Source organism: Zingiber officinale, chromosome 3B, assembly GCF_018446385.1.
Source record: "Zingiber officinale cultivar Zhangliang chromosome 3B, Zo_v1.1, whole genome shotgun sequence".
NCBI classification, from domain to species: domain Eukaryota; kingdom Viridiplantae; phylum Streptophyta; class Magnoliopsida; order Zingiberales; family Zingiberaceae; genus Zingiber; species Zingiber officinale.
Window position 1 is genome coordinate 91,712,015 of NC_055991.1, and position 19,774 is coordinate 91,731,788.

The window sequence follows — 19,774 nt, forward strand, 5'->3', positions numbered from 1 at the left end:
ATATTAAATTTAGATAATCACTTTTCACTACACACTACATCAACTACCCTAAAATTTTCATTATCTTCAATTTTTTATTATTTTCTTCTCTTTCTTTTATTTTTTATTATTATATTTATAGAATGAGTGGAAGGAGAGAGAATGAGTGAAATGAGAGAGATTGAAAAGAAATATTATTATATATTTAGGGTAGAGTTTTCATTCCCTGAATTTAGAGAATCACTATTCATCATATCTAAATTTAGAGAATAGATAAGGTAGCTGATGCAAAGGTTTTTTAGCTACCCTATCCAAAATTTAGGGTAAAATCTTTGGATAGGGTAGCTGATGTAGATGTTCTAAGTGTGTTGGAACTTAGGAGTACAGGAAGTCGACCGAAAGACGTAACTAGCGAGAAGGATGACACGAGAGAGAGTCAATGGGCTTAGTAGATCCAAGGGACGAGGTGCTGCGGAAGAGTATGCTGGAGGACAAGAAAGAAGCGCTCAACGTTTTCGAGGGATGAAAAGCTTGAGCGGAAGGTTACTCGAGAAGGCCGAAAAATGAGTTTGGGTGAGCCCAATTCCTGATGGCCGAAATCATCCAAGCGAGCTGAGCCGGAGTAGAAGACTCAGACCCAAACGAACGGAACCAAAGTGGAAGACTAGAACCAAAAGTCAACAGGAGGTTGACTTTTGGGTCCGGGTGCCTCGCCCAACAGTGGTTGTGTTAATCCGGTCCAGGCTCCCAGAACCCTTCCAGGAGCCCGGACCAGAAACTTTATCAAAACACAACTTAGCGCATTCCGTTGCGACGAGGATAAAATTCTATCCACGTCCAGGTGCCTGGAACCCTTCCAAGCACCTTGATTAGAGTTATAAATACAACCCTAATCCTAGAAGCTAGATAAAACACTTGTAAACAATTTCATTTGAGTTTATCTTTGTATTTATGAACGGTGACTGTTGTAAGAGGATTCTCTGCTTGAAGAAAACTTTAGTGGGCTTTCAACGTCTTGGATTAGCAATCCCCTGATTGCAAACCAAGTAAATTGTTGTGCCTCTTTTTTCTTTAATTAGTTTCTTAATTACTTTTATGAAAGTATTTTTCTTAATGAAGTTGTAAAGTTCGAAAAAGGTTTTTGTTTCTTTTAGTTTTTTGCAGGACTATTCACCCCCTCTAGCTAGCCGCTAGGGGACCAATAGATACAACAACAAATTTCTTCACTCCAAGACTCAAGAACTCTTAGGCTACACAAACCTAAGTCAAACATTGACCAACGTTGTCATCCATACTTTTGACATCAAACTTATGTAGCCCATCTTCTTCTCAACTTTTGAGACAAAGGAGATTCTTCTAAAAAATGCTAGTTACCGGACATCTACATCAGCACCTCCGCCGCCCCCACATACCTCCTTGGCCATTATTTTAAGTCCTAGAATGATGAAGGCAATAGCAGGAGCTTCAACCTCATCACATAGTGGCATATAACCCCACTTTAGTCGTGACGAACCAAGTAACGAAGCAAATTCTGAAGTCAAACAAGGATTTTGAGTCGTATAAGCCGATGGACTATAGTAATTTATTGGTGATCTCGATTGGACTGGAACACATAAACAAATAGAGGTATAGTGCTTGATAGAGCGCTCGATGTGGCTTGCTTGAGTGACTATACAATAGAGGAAAGTCATCACTAGATGATATTATCAAGCATGTGTATACATAGTGATAATATGATGATTAAACTGTTTTCCCACAAGAGATTTAAAGTAACAAAAGACATGAAGGACATTTGATTTGTGTTTTAAAGTGTATAACTAAATATATTTACTGTAGTGGTCAATAAATATAACATAATATTTATAACCATCACAGGAGATATCTAGGGAAATCCAAACATCAGAAAAAATTATATCAAGTGAAAATTGTGAAACAAGAGAAGAGTCGTGAAACAATAACTTGTGACTTTTATTGCACCGGCAAGAATTGCAATTGAAACAATGCAACAGAGAAGTAAAATATGGCAATGACTTAGACACAACTAATTGACGTAAAACTCGATTAAATGGGTGACCAAGATGATTATACCGGACAGATAGTGACACGACAAAGGAAAACAGAGACGGTGGTGAAGAAGGCATAGAGGCAAGCTAGGAGTAAACACTGCCTTTAAGTGGACCCTAATGGAGGATTGCCCCAATGAGCAAATCCTTCACCTGAAAAGTGGAGGAAGAAAAAATAACAATGACATCATTAGATTTGCAGTGTTGAGAAACAAACAAAAGATTCTTATTGATCGATGGAACATAGAGGGTGTGGGAGAACTTCAAGGAACATGAAGTAGAAGGTGGTAAGAAATAATCTATGTGAGTAATAGGAAGGCCAACACTGTCATCAACAATGACACCATCAGAGCTAACGTATGGAGTATGCATAGAGAGATGACGAGATCAGAAGTGACATGATGAGTGGCGTCAGAGTCAAGAATCCAATCAGACTGAGAGGGCTACGCTAGTGAGTAAGCAGTTGCATGGAAAGCAGACGATCTAGAGATAGGGCAAGAATGCGGAGAATGAGACACAAAGGTAATATTTGGTGGATACTGAAAATCTAGGCACCGCCTAGCAGAGTGGCCCTGACGATTGCAAAGATGACAATGCCCGAGATATGGGTGGAGTGCACGTTGTCCTGTAGATGATTGGTGCGGCTGTTGTGGTTCTTGAGAAGGAGTACTGAAGTTGGAGTAGCATGTTGCGGTGGGTTACGGCATCGGTGCGGGTGCGGGTGTCGACCGGCAGTAGGGACTAACAAATTGGGTGGAAGGATGAGCGGTGGCCGAAAGAGTGACTTGAATATCCCTGCGACCAGTGAGATGAGCTTCATGATTGAGGAGCTTTTCATGTAACTCCTCAAATGAGATGGCAATGTCCCGAGCTTGAATGGCATGAGCAAACTCCTTATAGTTGTCCTCCAGACATTGAAAACTTTGTTGGTGAGATCCTCACCGTCAATGGGTGTATTCATGAGAGCGAGTTCATCTGCCTTTAATATGATAAATTGCATAAACGACTCAGTGATGAATTGAGAACCTTTGACCGGATTGCAAAGTTGTGTTTTTAGTTGTCTGATGTGGCCATGAGAGGGTTTGTCATAGGTGAGAGCAAGAGTGTTCTAGGCTCCACTAGATGTGTGAGCAGTCGTAATAAACGGGATAAAGGATGAAGACAACGATCCAATAATGATATCTTTAGTATGAGTTGATATTGGCAGATCCATGGGAGATACACAAGATTAGTCATCTGAACATTGGAGACAATGTTGAATTTGGCAGGGCATGATTGGGAGCCATCAACAAATCCAATCAGATCATGACCAGTGAGGAGGGTCGTGAACTGCATACACCTTGAGAGATAATTGGAAGAGGTGAGCTTCAAGGGCGCATGAGCAGCAGCATTGAAGGAGATCAGAAGAGCAGGAGTAGTAGTAGGAGTGGAAGCGGCCATAAGGTTTTAGAAAAAAATAAGTAGGGGCGGCGATGATGGCTAGCTAGGGTTAGGTTTAGTGGTGTGGGTCAGGTGCTTTGATATCATGTAGAAACAATTGAGAGAATATATAATTTATATATCTCACTAATAAATACAAGACAAGTTTATATAATTTCATAGATAAGGAATTATACGAGATATAAAACAGAATATGCACAATATAATAGAAGATATATTCCAATAGCATGCGAGCTTGGACATGCATGGTGGATATCCATGCTTCATTTTTTTTTCCTAGGCACGGGAAAGTGAGGGCAAATACCTTTGCATACAAGACGATACTTTGACTGGCGCTGCATCTTCAACGGATAATTCAATTAAGTGGAACTTTAAAAATTTAGTTGGAAAAATATGTTAGAGAAGCTGGTGTCACAGATGAACATGATGATGGTGGTGATGGTGGTGGTGGTGATGGACAGCTCCCAAGGGAATTCCATTTACCAGTTGGATACTGTCAAGTATGCCAAGATGGAAAAGTGCAACGTCCATGATGTTGTGTTCGCGGGCAGATCGACAAGGATTCTCAAAGTCAAATAGTTGCTAGTAGATTTTACTAATTTGGTACAAAATGATCTTTCTCCTAAACTACCATTTGATACTATTCTAAACTCGAAGACGATTTTTTTTTTATCCAGAGCGATTAATGCAGTAGAATCCAAAGATTTTTATTATTATTTTTAATAATTTTTAATTTTTCGGTATTAAAGTATTTTTGATAATTTCTATTTTTTTTATTTTTTGATTTTTAGTCTATTTAAAGATTTTAGGATGGTAAGTCTTTTTTTTTTTTTTTTTGTAGGATTTCTTTATTTTCTTTATAAGTTAAAAATTGAGGTCTATATGTTGAGCTTTCCTTCCTTTTTTGTATCTTATAGATTAGAGTCCATATAAATATGTGTTTAGCTATTTGAAGGATAATAGTCGAATATTAAATCGATTTTTTTTAAAAAAAATCTGGATGATAACAATTATCTCTTTCTATCTTCTCCTCAAACCTCTATTCTTATCAACCCGCTAGATAATCGTTATTCTGCCTAACGTCAACACTTCAAAATAAACAATGCATAAAAATTTGGAGCTAAAAGTATTCTCCAGTTTTGTGTGATTATTTTTTAGGTCCCTTAGAATCAAACATAAGGGACGGCATATTAATGAGTGCTATTTCAACTCTTTGAATTCCTTTTTTCTTGAAGTAAAACCATATCGAAGTATGACCTAAACCACTAAAATGTCATTTATTTTATTGTGTAAAGCATGGATTTAGCCCTTCTTCCTTTATTATTATTATTATTATTATTATTATTATTATTATTATTATTATTATTAAAGAAATATTTTCTTATTCTAAAATGCAATTGCAATTTTAAGTCCATATACCTAGATCTGACTCTCTATCGATCCTTGCATTTTTGGCATCAACACAATAGTATCTCGATAGATCTCATCTCCCTCCTAATCGTAAACTTTTAAAAAATATATCCAATATCTACAAGATTTACTTCTCTTCAATGAATCATAGTGTAAATAGTAAAATAAATAATAGAAAAGAAAAACATATTATAGAAAAAAAAAAAGGTGCAAAAGATAAGGGTTACTAAAATTGTAATGTTGTCTTTCCTTGTGCGCGAGTGTGTGATGGTTTTTGTTTTCATCACACGAGTTTTTAAGATCACCAAATCTACAACAATGTTTGCAATAGATCTTTCCTATTACTAACGATCTTTAGCCATGGCATTTTCGACATCTTTGATGGTCTTAAGATGGAAGATAAAGAGGAGGAGGGGCTATGAAGGGTCGTGTAAAGGGGAGGAGTCAGACAACAATTCATGTTCAAAAAAGAGCTAGAAGAGGAAGCTACTACCACTTGCAATCAAAACACATATAACACTAACAATCTCGTACGGGTAAATGATCAAAACACATCCTATGAACGTAACATCATTTTTAAGAAAGAAAAAAATCTAGTAAAGAAAATCAAAAACTGAGAGATTTTTTTTTCATAAAGTCTATAATATTTGGGATCAAAAAGTGAGAATATTAATTATGTTCTTACCATTTCAACTCAAGGCCTTTGTATCCCACAACTGTGACTTGATTCCATGAAAAGTGTCACACTTGCACTCTTCACTCCTCAGGTGTAATCCCCAACTACAATTGATACAAAACCCTATTCCTCCCAATGGAGGAGGGGTTAAATTCAAGTCGAGATTCAAGTCGGGACACTTGTAGCTTTCACTTTGCCATGGCCTTCCCTTGTCGTTGCTACCACGGCTACTAGTGCAATCTTGATCGCATCGAAGGAACCCTCCCTTCTTCTCTTCGACCTTCACGAAAGACACTGATAAGTTTGTAATCGGTGCACAAACCTTTTGGTGCGTCGCCGGGTCAATTCCTCGACTCGTTAACTTCCTCTTGATGTGCGTGTTCCAATGGTTCTTGATCTCGTTATCGGTTCTTCCCGGTAATCTCCCGGCTATTAGAGACCACCTGCATGAGCAACAAGAGTTAGTCTTTCCGTGCATGGAATGTCGAGGGTGTCTTCGGCTTACTTGTTGCCATGATGGCTATGAAGTTTGATGATGAGCTCATCCTCCTTCTCGGTGAAGTTGCCGCGCTTGAGGCCCGGCCGGAGATAATTGATCCAACGCAAGCGGCAACTCTTGCCACACCGGAGAAGGCCAGCCGCCTGAGGCAGCGAGCGCCAACAACCCTCACCGTGCGCGCGTATATAGGCCACCAACCGACTATCTTCTTCCTTAGTCCATGCCCCCTTGTTGATATGGGTCTTCTCGCAGCACCGAGACCTCCCCATTGCCTAAAAGCTCTAGATGCAGGCCTCCCTCCTCACCTGAGTACTTAATGCACACCTCTGTTTGAGCCATGAACACTAATAATAAAACACCGATAGGGATATAAGAGGTCAAGAAGAGAGAATTGAAAGGTACTTGAAGGGTTAAAATAAGTACTGTTTGGAAGAAGAATTAATAATCCTTAATTGGTCTGATTGTCAAAGGAGTATTATGATATTTGGAAGGGAGGGAGTTGGTCCTTGATTGGCTTCTCTCGGTTGATGCCGCCATTGAATAATTAGGGTTTAATTTATTATTATGTTTTGTATGTTTTAAAATTTAGGGTTTAGGGTTTGAGGTCATGAAGGGGAATAATGAAATGGTGGTGGGTGAAGAACAGGTGAGTCTTGTCAATATCTACAAACTTTGGATTGAATTTGCATTAGAAAAGTGGGGCAAAAAAGATCTTCATGACCAAATTAGAAGATAGATAGATGTTGATAGGAACAAGCATTGACTTGAATTAAAGAAGGGGAGAAATGTGTTTGCTGGTGCGTAAGCAAGAGAAAGTAGCAGTTATGTGACATGCATTTGGTTAGGTAGATAGTGATCTCGCTGCAATTAACGGTCTATCGGGTTCGGGTTGGTAGAACACGAGAACGGAGCCCCTAATTTATGACTAGCTAGTTGATTTAAGAGCAATGATATGTTCAAAAAAAAAAAAAATTTCAAGAAAAAATTTAAGGATAGACATATAAATTCATAAGATTTTTTTCTTGAGCATATTATTTTTTTTAATTTAATTACCTGTATTTGTTAATAAAATTTTACTAGCTAGTTTTGATTCTTATAACAATTTTGATAAAATAAAATTTCAATTTTATATAATAAATAATTTTAGCCAAAACTTTACATAGAGATTATAAAGGACGTACGTGTAGCAATTCTTAATGCATGAATATATACATCATTTAAGCAAAAATAACTATCAAGCAATTTGGTCCAAACTATTACATGAGCAGCTTCTAGAAAGAGTTTTATAGTTCTAAAGTCATGAATGGACTTCTAAAGGCCCTTATACGTCTAAGTGGATACAATCTCAGAGACAAGCGTACATACAATTATAGTATAAAGTTATTACACTCATTCTAAACGTTTTTACCGTCTGTCCCTAGGTTAGAAAAGTCTTATAGCCGATAGTCAAGTTAACTAAGGGGTGAGAAGAATTTTTTTCCATGAGGATATGCATTATTCAAGAATTGATCTCATGTTCTATTATAGTAAGTCTGTCACCTACTATTCAATTGGACATCCTGTGAAGACACAACCCTACAATTAGTTATAGTGAAAGTGAAGTGATTTAGAGAGGTAAATTTAGAAGGAGAACCTTGGCGTAATGATAAATTATTATTATATGACCTGGAGGTCACAAGTTCGAGTTGTATAAAAAGTTTCTTGCAACATAAGGTAAAATTACAGGCAATAGAACCAATATAATCTAATCTTTATCCGAGAACTTGCATCGAGGGAGCTTTGTGAACTAGACTATCTTTTTTTTAGAGAGATAAATTTATAGGCCGTAAAAGATGATAACCCTCACCTCAGGGGCCCCTATGATGCAAGGTCAATCCTAAAAGATCTATCCAACTTCAAAAGGTCATAACTTTTAACTTAGGTACTAAAACGAAACGTTGTTTGACTTGAATCAAAATTCGTTTAGAAACCTAAATTTGTTACGGGGTTGAACTTATAACCACCAAATTTTAGATATGAAAAATATTATTTTAGACATTTTCGGAGGCTCCAAACATCTAATTTACTATTTTGGATCATTTTTTTGTATTTAGGATATTTTTGACAGTTTTATTTATCATAAGTCAGGATTTATTTAGGGATGACAATTTTCTCCGCGGGTTTGGGGCCCCGCGGGGAAAACCCGAAATGGGGATGGGGATCCCCGATTTTTCGGGGATGGGATGGGACGGGTTCGGGGCGGGTATGGGAATACTATCATCATCCCCGAACCCGCCCCGAATATTATTATTATTATTATTATTATTATTATTATTATTATTATTATTATTATTATTAAATAATAATATTATTTTTAAAAAAAAATATTAATAATAGTGTTAATATTAATATTAAAATTTTTGAAAATATTATTATTAATATTGATATTAATATTAATATTATCATTAATAATAATAATTAAATAATAATAATAATATAAATTAAATTTGGGAATGAGGCGGGGATGGGGATTTAATCCCCGTGGATTCGGGTTCGGGGAATCCCCGAACCCGAAAAAATGAGAACGGGGCGGGGATGGGAATGATAAACCCATCTCCGCCCCACCCCTCCCCATTATCATTCCTAAATTTATTTATATAAGCGCTTGTTTAACCGTTTAAATAGAATTTCCTTTTTTAAAAAAATTTAGAGGACGATAAGTTTTTTTTTTTTTTCTCCAAAATCCTCCTATCCTCCTTCTCAACATGAAATGCCCTTAATGATTTGCTAAATCTTGTCTTTAAAACTCAAAAAAAAAAACAAAAATGAAATAAAAACCTCTGAAATCAATGGAGCAGGTAGTGGCAACATAGTTATCCAATCATTAAAAAAACCAAAAAGAACCCAACAAACTTTCAAATGCGTTGTTTTCTCATGAAACAAACAACATAAATCAAGTTGAATTGTAGGAAGACAAACAGTGGATAGGAATAGAAAAATACATGTAAAATATTTTATTTTTTTTATTTTCTTTTGATTCCAAATGGAATCAAGAACTTTCTTCGATTTCACATTATAATGGAGAAACATCGACCCTGTTTTCCACTACAAAGTTAGAATTTTCAACTGTTTGATTTTGAAAAACAAGCTCAAGAACATCATTAACTGTCGGCATCGATCATTTGCAATCTGAATTCTGTGCAGGGAAAAAAAAAATCTAAGTTGACTTGGAAATGTTCCATAAATGCATGCATCTTAATTAGTACTGCAGCCTCCGTGACAAAGGCGTTGACGAATCACAATACCATGGTATAATATTTTCCCCCATACAAAATAAATTTAAAGTACAATTCATCTTAAATATCTTTTTTTTAAACTAGATATATAAGTTTAATTCATCCGTCTAATTCACAGTATTCTTCTTTAATTCGTCTATCTAAATTCATAGCACAACTTATGGCACTATATTATATAATATGTATTTTTTTTTTCTTTAACTAATTACTCTTACTAAGGGTATTTTAATCGATTTAGAGCCTTTCAAGCTTAGGTGTTGAATGCTCGTATTATTAGTATGATAACTCTCTTGATTTTGATGTCCGTGGCAAGGTCAAAGATGGGCTTAATTATTGGAGATTAATATTCGAAGTCGACTTCAATTCTATGAGTTATGCATCTTAGGCACAATAAATAAGCCAACAAAGTTATTTTTTAATAAGATTAGGACTCTAATTAAGCAATCGAATGACTGTCAAGAGGTATGAACCACTACTTGACACCATAGAGTTCGATGCTAACGTGCGGTGTTAGGCACAAAGTGTTTCGTGGCACGGTAGCTTACTCGAAAGATAGTACCTCACGCACCAACATCATGTAGTGTACTTATCTTAATATTTTATATATTAAGATCGTGATGTGAATAGTGGCAGATCCAAAAATTTAAACATAGAGGAGGAATTTTTACACGGAACACTGGATCCACCCTTGGATGTAAGTTATGTTGTTTCTGGTTATGACGCTATGATGTCAATCTCAATCTTTATTTGTTTATTTATTTTTATTTTTTTTATAATTCAGATATCCAATTCTTCGAACTGAAACTCCATAAGAAATTTTCTTCAACCATCAAAATAAATAAGAAAGTGCTAATAAAAATTCATTCAAACAACCAACCTATTGCTCATTGATTTTGTTATTAAACAAAGAGTAGTTGTAAACCTTACAATTATCCAAGTTAGCATCTTTATCAATGCACTTCCTTAAATAATTCATAGCACATGATGTGTACCAAATTTTCTAAGATTTTATGATGTTAAATTCATCATTTACTTGTTTTTTTAATAATAGGTAGATGACCTCTCATGTTTCACTTATCAAGTAAATCTGGAATATAATTTATACACATTCAAAAGCTGATCTCTAGAATTAAATTTATCACTTTTAATCTATGAAAGTATTGCTCTACCTTTCATTTGTATGTGAGATTTTCTATCTACAAAAATTTCATCTTATGTAATGTGTAGATAATATTTCCACCATTTATTACTTATATGTCATGTTTCTACATCATGTTAATTGTTAAACCTAAATATTATATATCATGATGTTTTGTATGGTATCATGCTCACAGTTGAAATATGTCATGTTTGATAAGCTTGATGTCATAAAGTTCATATTATTTGTTTGATATCATGAGCATAATGAGAAATTAGAAAAATAGCAAACGAATCATCTACTGGGGAGCTGACCGAAAGTTTAAGCAACAATGATTTATTAGACCATGTGTTTTGAATTGAATGAAACATGATGCCCCTCCACATGATTATCGTAATGGAGTAAATCTGTCTTCAGCTAAACTTACTTCATCACTTACAATTATTGAGCAGGTTTATTGTTCTGGCTTCAAGACATCATTCAGTGCCTTGAGACACATCCCACAAATTGGAATGGATTGGTCTTTTTTTTCTGAATAATATTGTATGCATCAAAACTTGAGCAAGAAAGTGCGAATCTCCATGGGGCCCAATTCGACAACGAGTGTAGTATTGTCGACCGGGCGACCTCTTATAGGAGCTGAGGAACTTCCAGGATCATCTGCAACTCTCCACTTCTTCGTCTTCATTCCAGACTTGTCTTGGTTTGCAGATAAGTTTGTTTCTCTTAATTCTTTAATCTGTAAATAGTAGCAGCGAATGTTTATGGATATACAATTGTACCAAGTTTGATATATAATACAAGGCAAATGCATCATAAAATCTTCAAGGCTTATTTTTCCAGTTCTTTCAATAGAGCGGATCTGTGAATACAATCAGAAGAAATGAAGTAGGGAAATGAAAAAGGAAATTGATCATTCTTTCCCCACATAACCGAACGTTAAAGAGAAGTTTATATTGTTTGTTAAGATATATGTTTATCGATCAAAATCAATTGCTTAAAGTGATGAATTTACCGTTTTCCCCGCAAAGACCTTTTTCAGATCAACATTACTCAATCTTGAATTAAGAACATCCTCCCCGGCCTATGAAAAGTCGAGTAGATTAGTATACGATTGCAAAGTGTCTTAGAAGTTATCCACCATTGTACCTCATACAAATGTGCCAACCGAAGGAGGACAGAACCATCATGTAGATCCTGAAGATAAAGATCTTGTTTGTTAAGAGAAGTGTTTGTTTAGAAATAAATGGGCATTCGATAAAGCTACATCGCACCTGAAGTGTGATAATTGCAACATTAGGCGGCAGATTGTAACCATGATCCATCGTGGTTGCGTTCATCACATGAGAGGACTTCCAACTTTCCTCATCCTACAAGAAATCAGAATGTCATCAGTGGAACAAAAGAAATAGGCTTGCCAACTAAAAGCATATTGTACCGCATGAGCGAATGCTAGAAGAAGAGGAGAGTAAATTTGTTGTCCAAAGGTTCGCCTCCAATGAGCTCCACTACCAAATTGATCAACACTCAAGTAGTAGTTCCCTCGTACCTATTATGCCACTAGTATTAGCAGAAATATAGGAATGAACGCCCTATATAGTAGAGCTTTCTCTCAAATGAAAATCTGACTGAGCAGCAAAAAAAGTAGCTTGAACAACAGAGGCAATAATCAAATCACTAAGCAGATGCCAGCAGGTCATGCATGAGCAGATAAGTGAATTAAATTAAAGTCACAACACAATCAAGAACGATTAAGAGAGTAATGCCTGAAATGAAGTTATTAAAGTTGTAGAATTTTCAAATACTGTATAGATAATGGCTTTATATCTGAACAGAGAAGTGGGACGAATAAAATTACCAACTTAACAAGTGAAAGCATAAAATAGATAGATAGTCTAGATAATGCATACAGTTTCACTTAAAGTAGCAGTAGAAAGTTCAATAGACAGGAAATGACCATACCGTAAGACCCTCGCATGCATAATTAACACAAACTTGTTCATCAAGAGCTTCTGCAACGCCTCGGGAGTCATCATACAATAAACGCCTTCCAAGTAGTGGTCGGTTAGAAGACAAAAAAAAAAGAAGAAAAAGGTAAATGAAAGAAAGTCCAGACAATTAGAAAGGAGTCGACATATCAAAGGTTGGAACCTATGAAGCATAATTTCTATTTCCCCGTCTTTAATGCTGGAACCTCCGACAGCACGGTCTACAAGGACTGAGAGTTCAGATTTACCATCTGTTGAGTATATTCCTAGGTTCAGCTGTAATGTAACAAAAAATTAATCAGAAAGAGGTATGCTATTTTACACAAGTAAAGAAGCTTGATAATTTTCTACTATTAGTAATCCAACAATTTAAGGCTAGCTGTATTCTCACAAGGACTCAAGACTAACAAGCTCTGCATTACATTGAACCAGATAAATGAAGATAATTTGTGATCCTTAACCTAGCTCCTATGTTACATATTATATTTTTTACTTTATTTAATTTTTTGGTTTTGGTTGAGTCTATCAAGTGGATCTTGTGTTGAGGGTCAAATTTAAAAGAGACTCAATTTGGGCACATTTTAACCAATTTAAAATTGAAGTAAATTTATATTAGGAACAAATTGATTCAAAATGTTATACTTGATTTAGTGGAGTTTTGGGTTGCTTAGTATCATTTAAATCTGTTTTTCTTCCCTCTCTACATAACCCCCATCCTTGATTTCTTCTCCACCCCTCATCTCTTCGTGACACTGCACTACACCATCAATGCAAAGCCACTGATGGGAGCCATCGTCCAGTGGCAGTCGTTCCTCTTATCCAGCAGCCCATAATCTTTCCCTCTCTCAGTCCCAACCTCTGCGTTTATTGCCTATCTCATGTGCAGCTGACCACAACACAATCAGCCTGTGTGACCGTTTCCTTCTAAAAAGTGGTATTGCTGCCTCTCCCAGCAGCATCTCTCCCTTGCTTCTCCCTTCAATCTCTCTCTTCCAGTAAATCAGTGAACAAAACAGCAAGGGTGGCGCCCACTCTTCAGGTGACTAATGAGTAGATTTACCCCTCCTCTCTCTTGATCTGAGTTCAGTGAGTTTTCCCTTCGATCCCACTTGATCAGTTAGCAGCCTACTCTATTTTTTATATATATATACCAAGTATCCTGATCTTACAATCCGACTAATAGTGGATAGATGGTCTAGCCTCACATTCCACCTACCAAGTAAATCCAGGAAGCGCGGTGGCTCCTGATGTTGCGCCCCAGCTTCACTCATAGTTCAATCGTCATAGGTGTGTCCTGCGTGGGAATTGAATCGGGTTACTTGGGAAATGCACCCTGCCTCTTACCACTGCACCAAGCCCTTGTGCAATAAGCAACTCCTATAACTTGGCTAAGTGGCACTTCGATTTTTCCTTACGTTGGATTGTCTATTTGTTACAAATCCTTAGTTTTCCTCCATGTTACAGCAATTACACAAGTAGGATCTACCACTTCCTCTAGTTTAGAGTCAAGATTGGATCCAAAAATCTTTAGTATTGGATGATTCTAGATTTGGTGTCATTAATGTGATCTTTAGATTTTTGTGAGTCGTTATTTTGGTTATTTGTGTAGAGGCTCACACAGAAGTAGCACTTTGACCTCATTCAACTCTATTTATCAGTGCATACTTGAGGTTGAGGTAGGTAAATATGCTTCTTGATCTCTAATTAAGTAGTTGTGCATGAAATAAATATGTGAAAAACTATAATTGGATTAATATACTGCTGTGATTGTTTTTAAAAAAGAATTAAATAATGCTAACTTAGCAAACGGGTTCTAAATGAACTACATTATTGGGTTTTAATTGAGTGTAATAAATGTTAACTTTACATGCTTTCACATGGGTCCACACCTAGGAAGGGAAGTTTTTAAATTATAATTTGATGCTTTGATTACTCATCTATTGACACTTACCTCAAACGTGAAACACTTAAGAGCAGATAAATGGCTATTACTAACGGTGAGAAAACATACTAAAAGGAAAATGTTTGATTCTAACCATATAATTAGGGATTTGTTTCCCCCACCCATCCCACACACAGTCTAGGTGAATTCAACCTATATCAATATGTGCTGCATGTAATTATTATTTTGTTACACTGTATTGCTATTAATTATTGATGAGGTCTTTGACTGACATATTAGATAGCACTATTCATATTTTGTAGACTTAGATCCGATGATTCACTTCTTTGTGGATTTACTTGCTTTAAAACAATGTTCAAATGTGTTAAATGTGGAATAAATTAATGTGCAATCATCAATAAGCAATATAAATACTAAAATCTAATTATATAATCATAACACTTGTCAGATTTTTAAATAAGAGTATAGTTCTTGTAAATCCTTTTAGTTTATCCACTTTTCAACTTTGTGCACACTTTGTGTTTTCCTTGATTTCACTTATTTACATTTCTTCTTAACATTTTATCTACACATAATTTGATGAATTTGCTATTGTACAAAATGATTCAGGCTTACAACACTTTCTTTATATGAAGTATTCTTTTTCATACTTAAAATCTTTTTAATGATACACTGATGTCTATCTTGCATTATTTCTTACTCCTAATTGTCACTATGAGGGGTACCTCCTTGTACAAGGAGGAATATCCTGGATCGCAACACCATAAGAGAATAAAATCATCTATTAAGGAAAAGTTGTTTCCCTGAAGACCTGAACCATTAGAGTGTTTCACCAAGGCTGAAAATAATTTGGACATGACATAATGCTTTGAATCCAGTGAACTGTATTGATAAATTCCCACACTAAAAAGTATAAACATCTTATTTTATTTTTATTTTCCTATTATAGAGAACATTATTAAACATAGGTCTTTTAAAAGTTTCCTTATTAAAAGTTTTTATCTCCAGGATAAGTGCATCCAATAGTAAATAAATACCGGGTAATAGTTTCCTGAAACTGGTTGAGTCACTTGAAGATTCCAATCTGCTCTATAATCTCGGACCTGAAACAATTCAATCAACATAATATGATTATGGATATATTTTAAGATGTTAGCATAGTAGGTATACACACAGGGCACATGAACATTTGCAGTGTATGCAATTACATAGAAAGTAAAGGTTTTCTATATAGTTCGTAGCATGCATATAAAGTTATTATTGTTCATGTAACAACTGCAATTACAACTTGACAAGCCATACTAATTCAAGGTGACAATTACAAGAGCAATTCTATATGCAGTTATGTAGGTCAATCTAGTTGTTTATTTATTTTTGATAAAATTGGTCCACACTTACAAGGTAGATAAATTCATTTCTTTAGGTCATGATATAGTGGAAAGTGTCAATACAACGGTACATGACTTTCTTGCAGATGTGGATTCTACGATGGATGATTATATTGTGATGCAGCCTAAGGCCTGTAGCAATCTATGGATCATTTTAGCAATCATATTAGCATTAACACTTCGATTGTACATCAGACATATGCTTGAGTGACCTTTGGTAGTCATGTACGCGTTGGAATGAACATGGGAACTACTCTCAATAATAAAATTGAAGAGTGAAGAGGTTTAACACCTAGAGTATATGGGTCTAACCATACTCATTCATCTTCACTTGTGATCAATTACATCAGTTAGTAGTTGTAGCTGATATTATGGGTCTAACCATACTCATTCATGTTCACTTGTGATCATGTACACATTGGAATGAACTTGGGACCGACTTGTGGTGTATAGCTGTGAAGACCCACTGCAGCTGTAACAGACCGTAGACTGTGTGCAGATTATAGCAGTAATCCTTATGAAGAGTGGCGAACCGTCGTAGCAAGACCTTTCCTATTTGTGTATGATAGTATAATGAAAAAGAAGCAGATAAAAACTGCAACATGATAAAAACACACTGATAATTTCACTGTAAACACAAAAGAGCAGAAACAGAAAGAATATAGGAATATTTCTCTATTATTATCTGCATGAGTAGGATTGTGGAGTATACCCTCTTCAGAAAATCTCTTCCGTTGGAATCTGTGTAGAATGTACTATTTGTAACCATATTTGTCATCAATCGAGTAATGACTTCCTTCCCGGTGCCATCATCAGTAGGTATCGGCCCAATCTTCATTACACATGGAAAACATTATCAAAAGTTGATAACAATTCAATAAAAAGGTATTAGTCAAGAATGCCATTATACAGGTAAAGTTCTAAACTAACCGTAAATTCTATTTCTGCATGCTCCTTTTCTTTGTAAACTCTAATAACCTGAAACAGCTCGAGTTTCAGCAAACATGAAACAGTCATAAGAAAAGAATAGTTAACTAGTTTAACTCTAAACTGATAATGAAAAGGAAACATATCAGTCCGGCACATACATGGCCAATATCTAGGTACAACTAATTAAGGGTGTGACTAGAACTGGAGACATTTAAAAGATAGATTTTCATATTAATGATGTAATTTGTCTTCGTTCTTGTTGAGTTTTTGACACCTAAATGGCAAAATAGCATGTCAACTTACCATAGAGGAATTCAGACACTATTTTTTACTGAAGAACATAGGAAAAGATCATTAACTATAGGGTATTTATATTCATATTATTTCCTTTGAATTTGGGGGTCTAAATGACACAGATTCATATTTTAATAAAACACATATCACAATATGGATTATTCTCACTCCAATAGGAAGAGATAAAGACAACTAATCATATGTTTAAAAAAAATATGGTTCTCTGTCATTCATGTTTGATAGTGCCCTATAAACAATTGGATTGCAAAGGAAATCATTTATAATTAAATTGCATATTTAATAATAAAATTACTCTTTTATTATGGTCTTGATATTTTGTATGTAATTGAAGGATTTTAATAAAATAAAAAAATCACATATCCCATTGCCTGCAACGGCTATCATTACAAAGCCGAGTTAATAGAGAATGGTAATATATGTAGCAAACTGGATAGAGCACTCATTAATAGAGAATTGTTAGAAGCTGAGTTACAAAGCTTTGCAGACTTCACACCTCTAGGTTGTTTATCAGCTCACTCAGCATGTTTGGTCTCTATCTTGGGTGGAGGAATTCGCATTCAGAAGCCATTTAAATTCTTCAATATGTGGGTTCAACATGATTCATTCTCACAACTAGTGGAGACAAAATGGGTAGAATACAAGCAATAGTTGGAACAAGGTAACAAACAATATGGGCTCTCACATATCTTAAGACATTAAAATTAGATTTGAAGAGATAAAACGTAGAGAATTATCAACACATCTCTGTCAAAGCTGTCGTTGCCCAAGCATGCTTGGAAGAGACGCAAGGTGATGGATTGTTGCATGGTCATACGACAGAGGATTACAAAGACTTGCGGCAAACTGCAGCTCATCTAAATGTTGCAAAACATTCTTTCTCCATGCAACGTGCAAAAATTGGTTACTTCAAGCATGTGGACTAGAACACTTCATTTTTCATGCACTAGTAAAGCGTAATAATAAGCGTAATGAGATCATTGTAGTGGAGAAACCAGATGGTAGTAGTCTTACATAATCATTTGAGGAGGTGGTCAAGGTTTTCACGAAACACTTCTATCATCAGGAGACGGTAGGCCACACGGCGGATTTTCCTCACTCTTGCATGACATTTGACCAACATGTCTATATGGACCAGCATGATGCTTTGGTGTGACTCCCTACAACAGAGGAGATAAAGCAGACACTATTTGATATTGGAGATCAAAGGGCTCTAGGCTCGAATGGGTATAACTTGAAGTTCTTCAAGCATTCTTGGGACATTGTGGGGTCGGACTTCACTATTGCAGTTATGGAATTTTTCACTAGTGGGAGATTATTGCGGAGATAGAATCACACTTTGATTGTGCTTGTCCCGAAATCCACCCATGCTAACAAGGTGACAAATTATAAATCGATCTCTTGTTGTACTTAGAATCACACCTTGATTGTCCTTGTCTCGAAATATGGCCACGCTAACAAGGTGACAAATTATAGACCGATCTCTTGTTGTACAATATTCTACAAGGTCATCTCTAAGTTATTGGGTTCGAGATTATCAGAGATAGTAAGAGGAATACTTCATCAATCTCATGCAACTTTTGTACAGGGACATCTCATTACAGATAATATTCATCTAGCGCAGGAGCTCTTCCGAAGGTATCACAGGAAGCACATCTCCCCAAGATGCATTATGAAGATTGACCTTTAGAAGGCCTTCGACTTGGTTCATTGGGAGTTTCTACGTAAGGGGCCTATTGGTCTTCAATTTCTTATGAAGTTTATGTCCTGGATAATGGAGTGTGAGACCACTCTGTCACTATTAATGGTGTCTTTTCAATTCTTCAGAGGGGCTAGAGGGCTACATCAGGGAGACTCTCTCTCCCTACTAATTCGGTATTTGTGTGGAGATCCTTGGGTGACATATACAACAGTCAGATTTCAAATTCCATCCACGGTGTGGTCATCTCAAATTAGCACACTTGGTGTATGCAAATGACATTATTATTCAGTCGAGGGATGAGGTATCAATATGATATTTATCTTCTTGTTTGCAAATGTTTGGGGCGACTGCAGGGCTTCAAGTTAATCACCGGAAGTCGAACATTTATCTACCCGGAGTAGATGACTTGACAGGTTGTGGCTTCTTTCTCTTACAGGCTTCTAGGAGGGGACCATGCCCTTTCAATATTTAGGGATACCGGTTGCTGCCGAGTGTCTATAGATTTCGAACTACAACCCTCTCCTTCTCCTTGATTCCTTAGTACAATGGATTAACTATTGGCCGAACAAGACACTTTCTTATGTGGGAAAAGTACAACTTATCACTTCGGTGCTTCAAGGAGTGGAGTGCTTTTGGCTCTCTATATTACTTATGAATTATTGACCGCATTTACAATATCTGCAAATCTTTTATATGGATGTCCAAATACCCACCCCCCGGTGTCTTGGGCGGATATGTGCAGTCCTAAGAATTAGGATTTCATGACTTGAAAGCTTGGAACCTTGCCTTATTAGCCAAGGTACTTTGGCGAATATAGGCGAAGGAGGATGTTCTTTGGATCAAGTAGGTGCATCATACCTACTTGAGGCAAGGGACATATGGACTTGGGAGGCGGTGCACTCGGATTCCCCGTTGATCAAGCGGTTATTGTAGATTTGTGACCTTATCCTTACGGTTACTGGATTGCCGGTCGGTGCTATGCAGAGGTTAGAGGATTGGTTTGAGCAGGATGGAGGTGTGGCTAGGGCTTATGACTTCTTTAGGTGTCCCAGCAAGTGTGGAAGTCCTACA

General features: G+C 36.2%; 2 protein-coding genes across 2 annotated transcripts in view; both read right to left on the bottom strand.

Moving 5' to 3' along the window:
* Positions 1-5,486: 5,486 nt before the first annotated feature.
* LOC121968443 (myb-related protein Hv1-like) lies at positions 5,487-6,413 on the bottom strand. The gene is made up of 2 exons (XM_042518816.1): positions 6,074-6,413; positions 5,487-6,011 (listed from the first exon to the last, which is right to left on the bottom strand). Exons 1-2 carry the CDS (start codon positions 6,334-6,336, stop codon positions 5,582-5,584), a joined length of 693 nt encoding a protein of 230 aa, XP_042374750.1. The 5' UTR covers positions 6,337-6,413; the 3' UTR covers positions 5,487-5,581.
* A 4,377-nt stretch (positions 6,414-10,790) lies between these two features.
* The window catches only part of LOC122056765 (alpha-mannosidase-like), a 66,463-nt gene continuing 57,479 nt past the window's right edge, over positions 10,791-19,774 (bottom strand). The window contains exons 20-29 of the mRNA XM_042618868.1: positions 16,690-16,737; positions 16,472-16,591; positions 15,409-15,474; positions 12,632-12,744; positions 12,443-12,527; positions 11,919-12,029; positions 11,755-11,850; positions 11,630-11,677; positions 11,496-11,564; positions 10,791-11,219 (exon numbers count right to left, since the gene is read on the bottom strand). Of these exons, the coding sequence (XP_042474802.1) occupies positions 11,031-11,219; positions 11,496-11,564; positions 11,630-11,677; positions 11,755-11,850; positions 11,919-12,029; positions 12,443-12,527; positions 12,632-12,744; positions 15,409-15,474; positions 16,472-16,591; positions 16,690-16,737 (945 nt within the window). The 3' untranslated portion in view covers positions 10,791-11,030. The remainder of the gene's footprint in view (positions 11,220-11,495; positions 11,565-11,629; positions 11,678-11,754; positions 11,851-11,918; positions 12,030-12,442; positions 12,528-12,631; positions 12,745-15,408; positions 15,475-16,471; positions 16,592-16,689; positions 16,738-19,774) is intronic.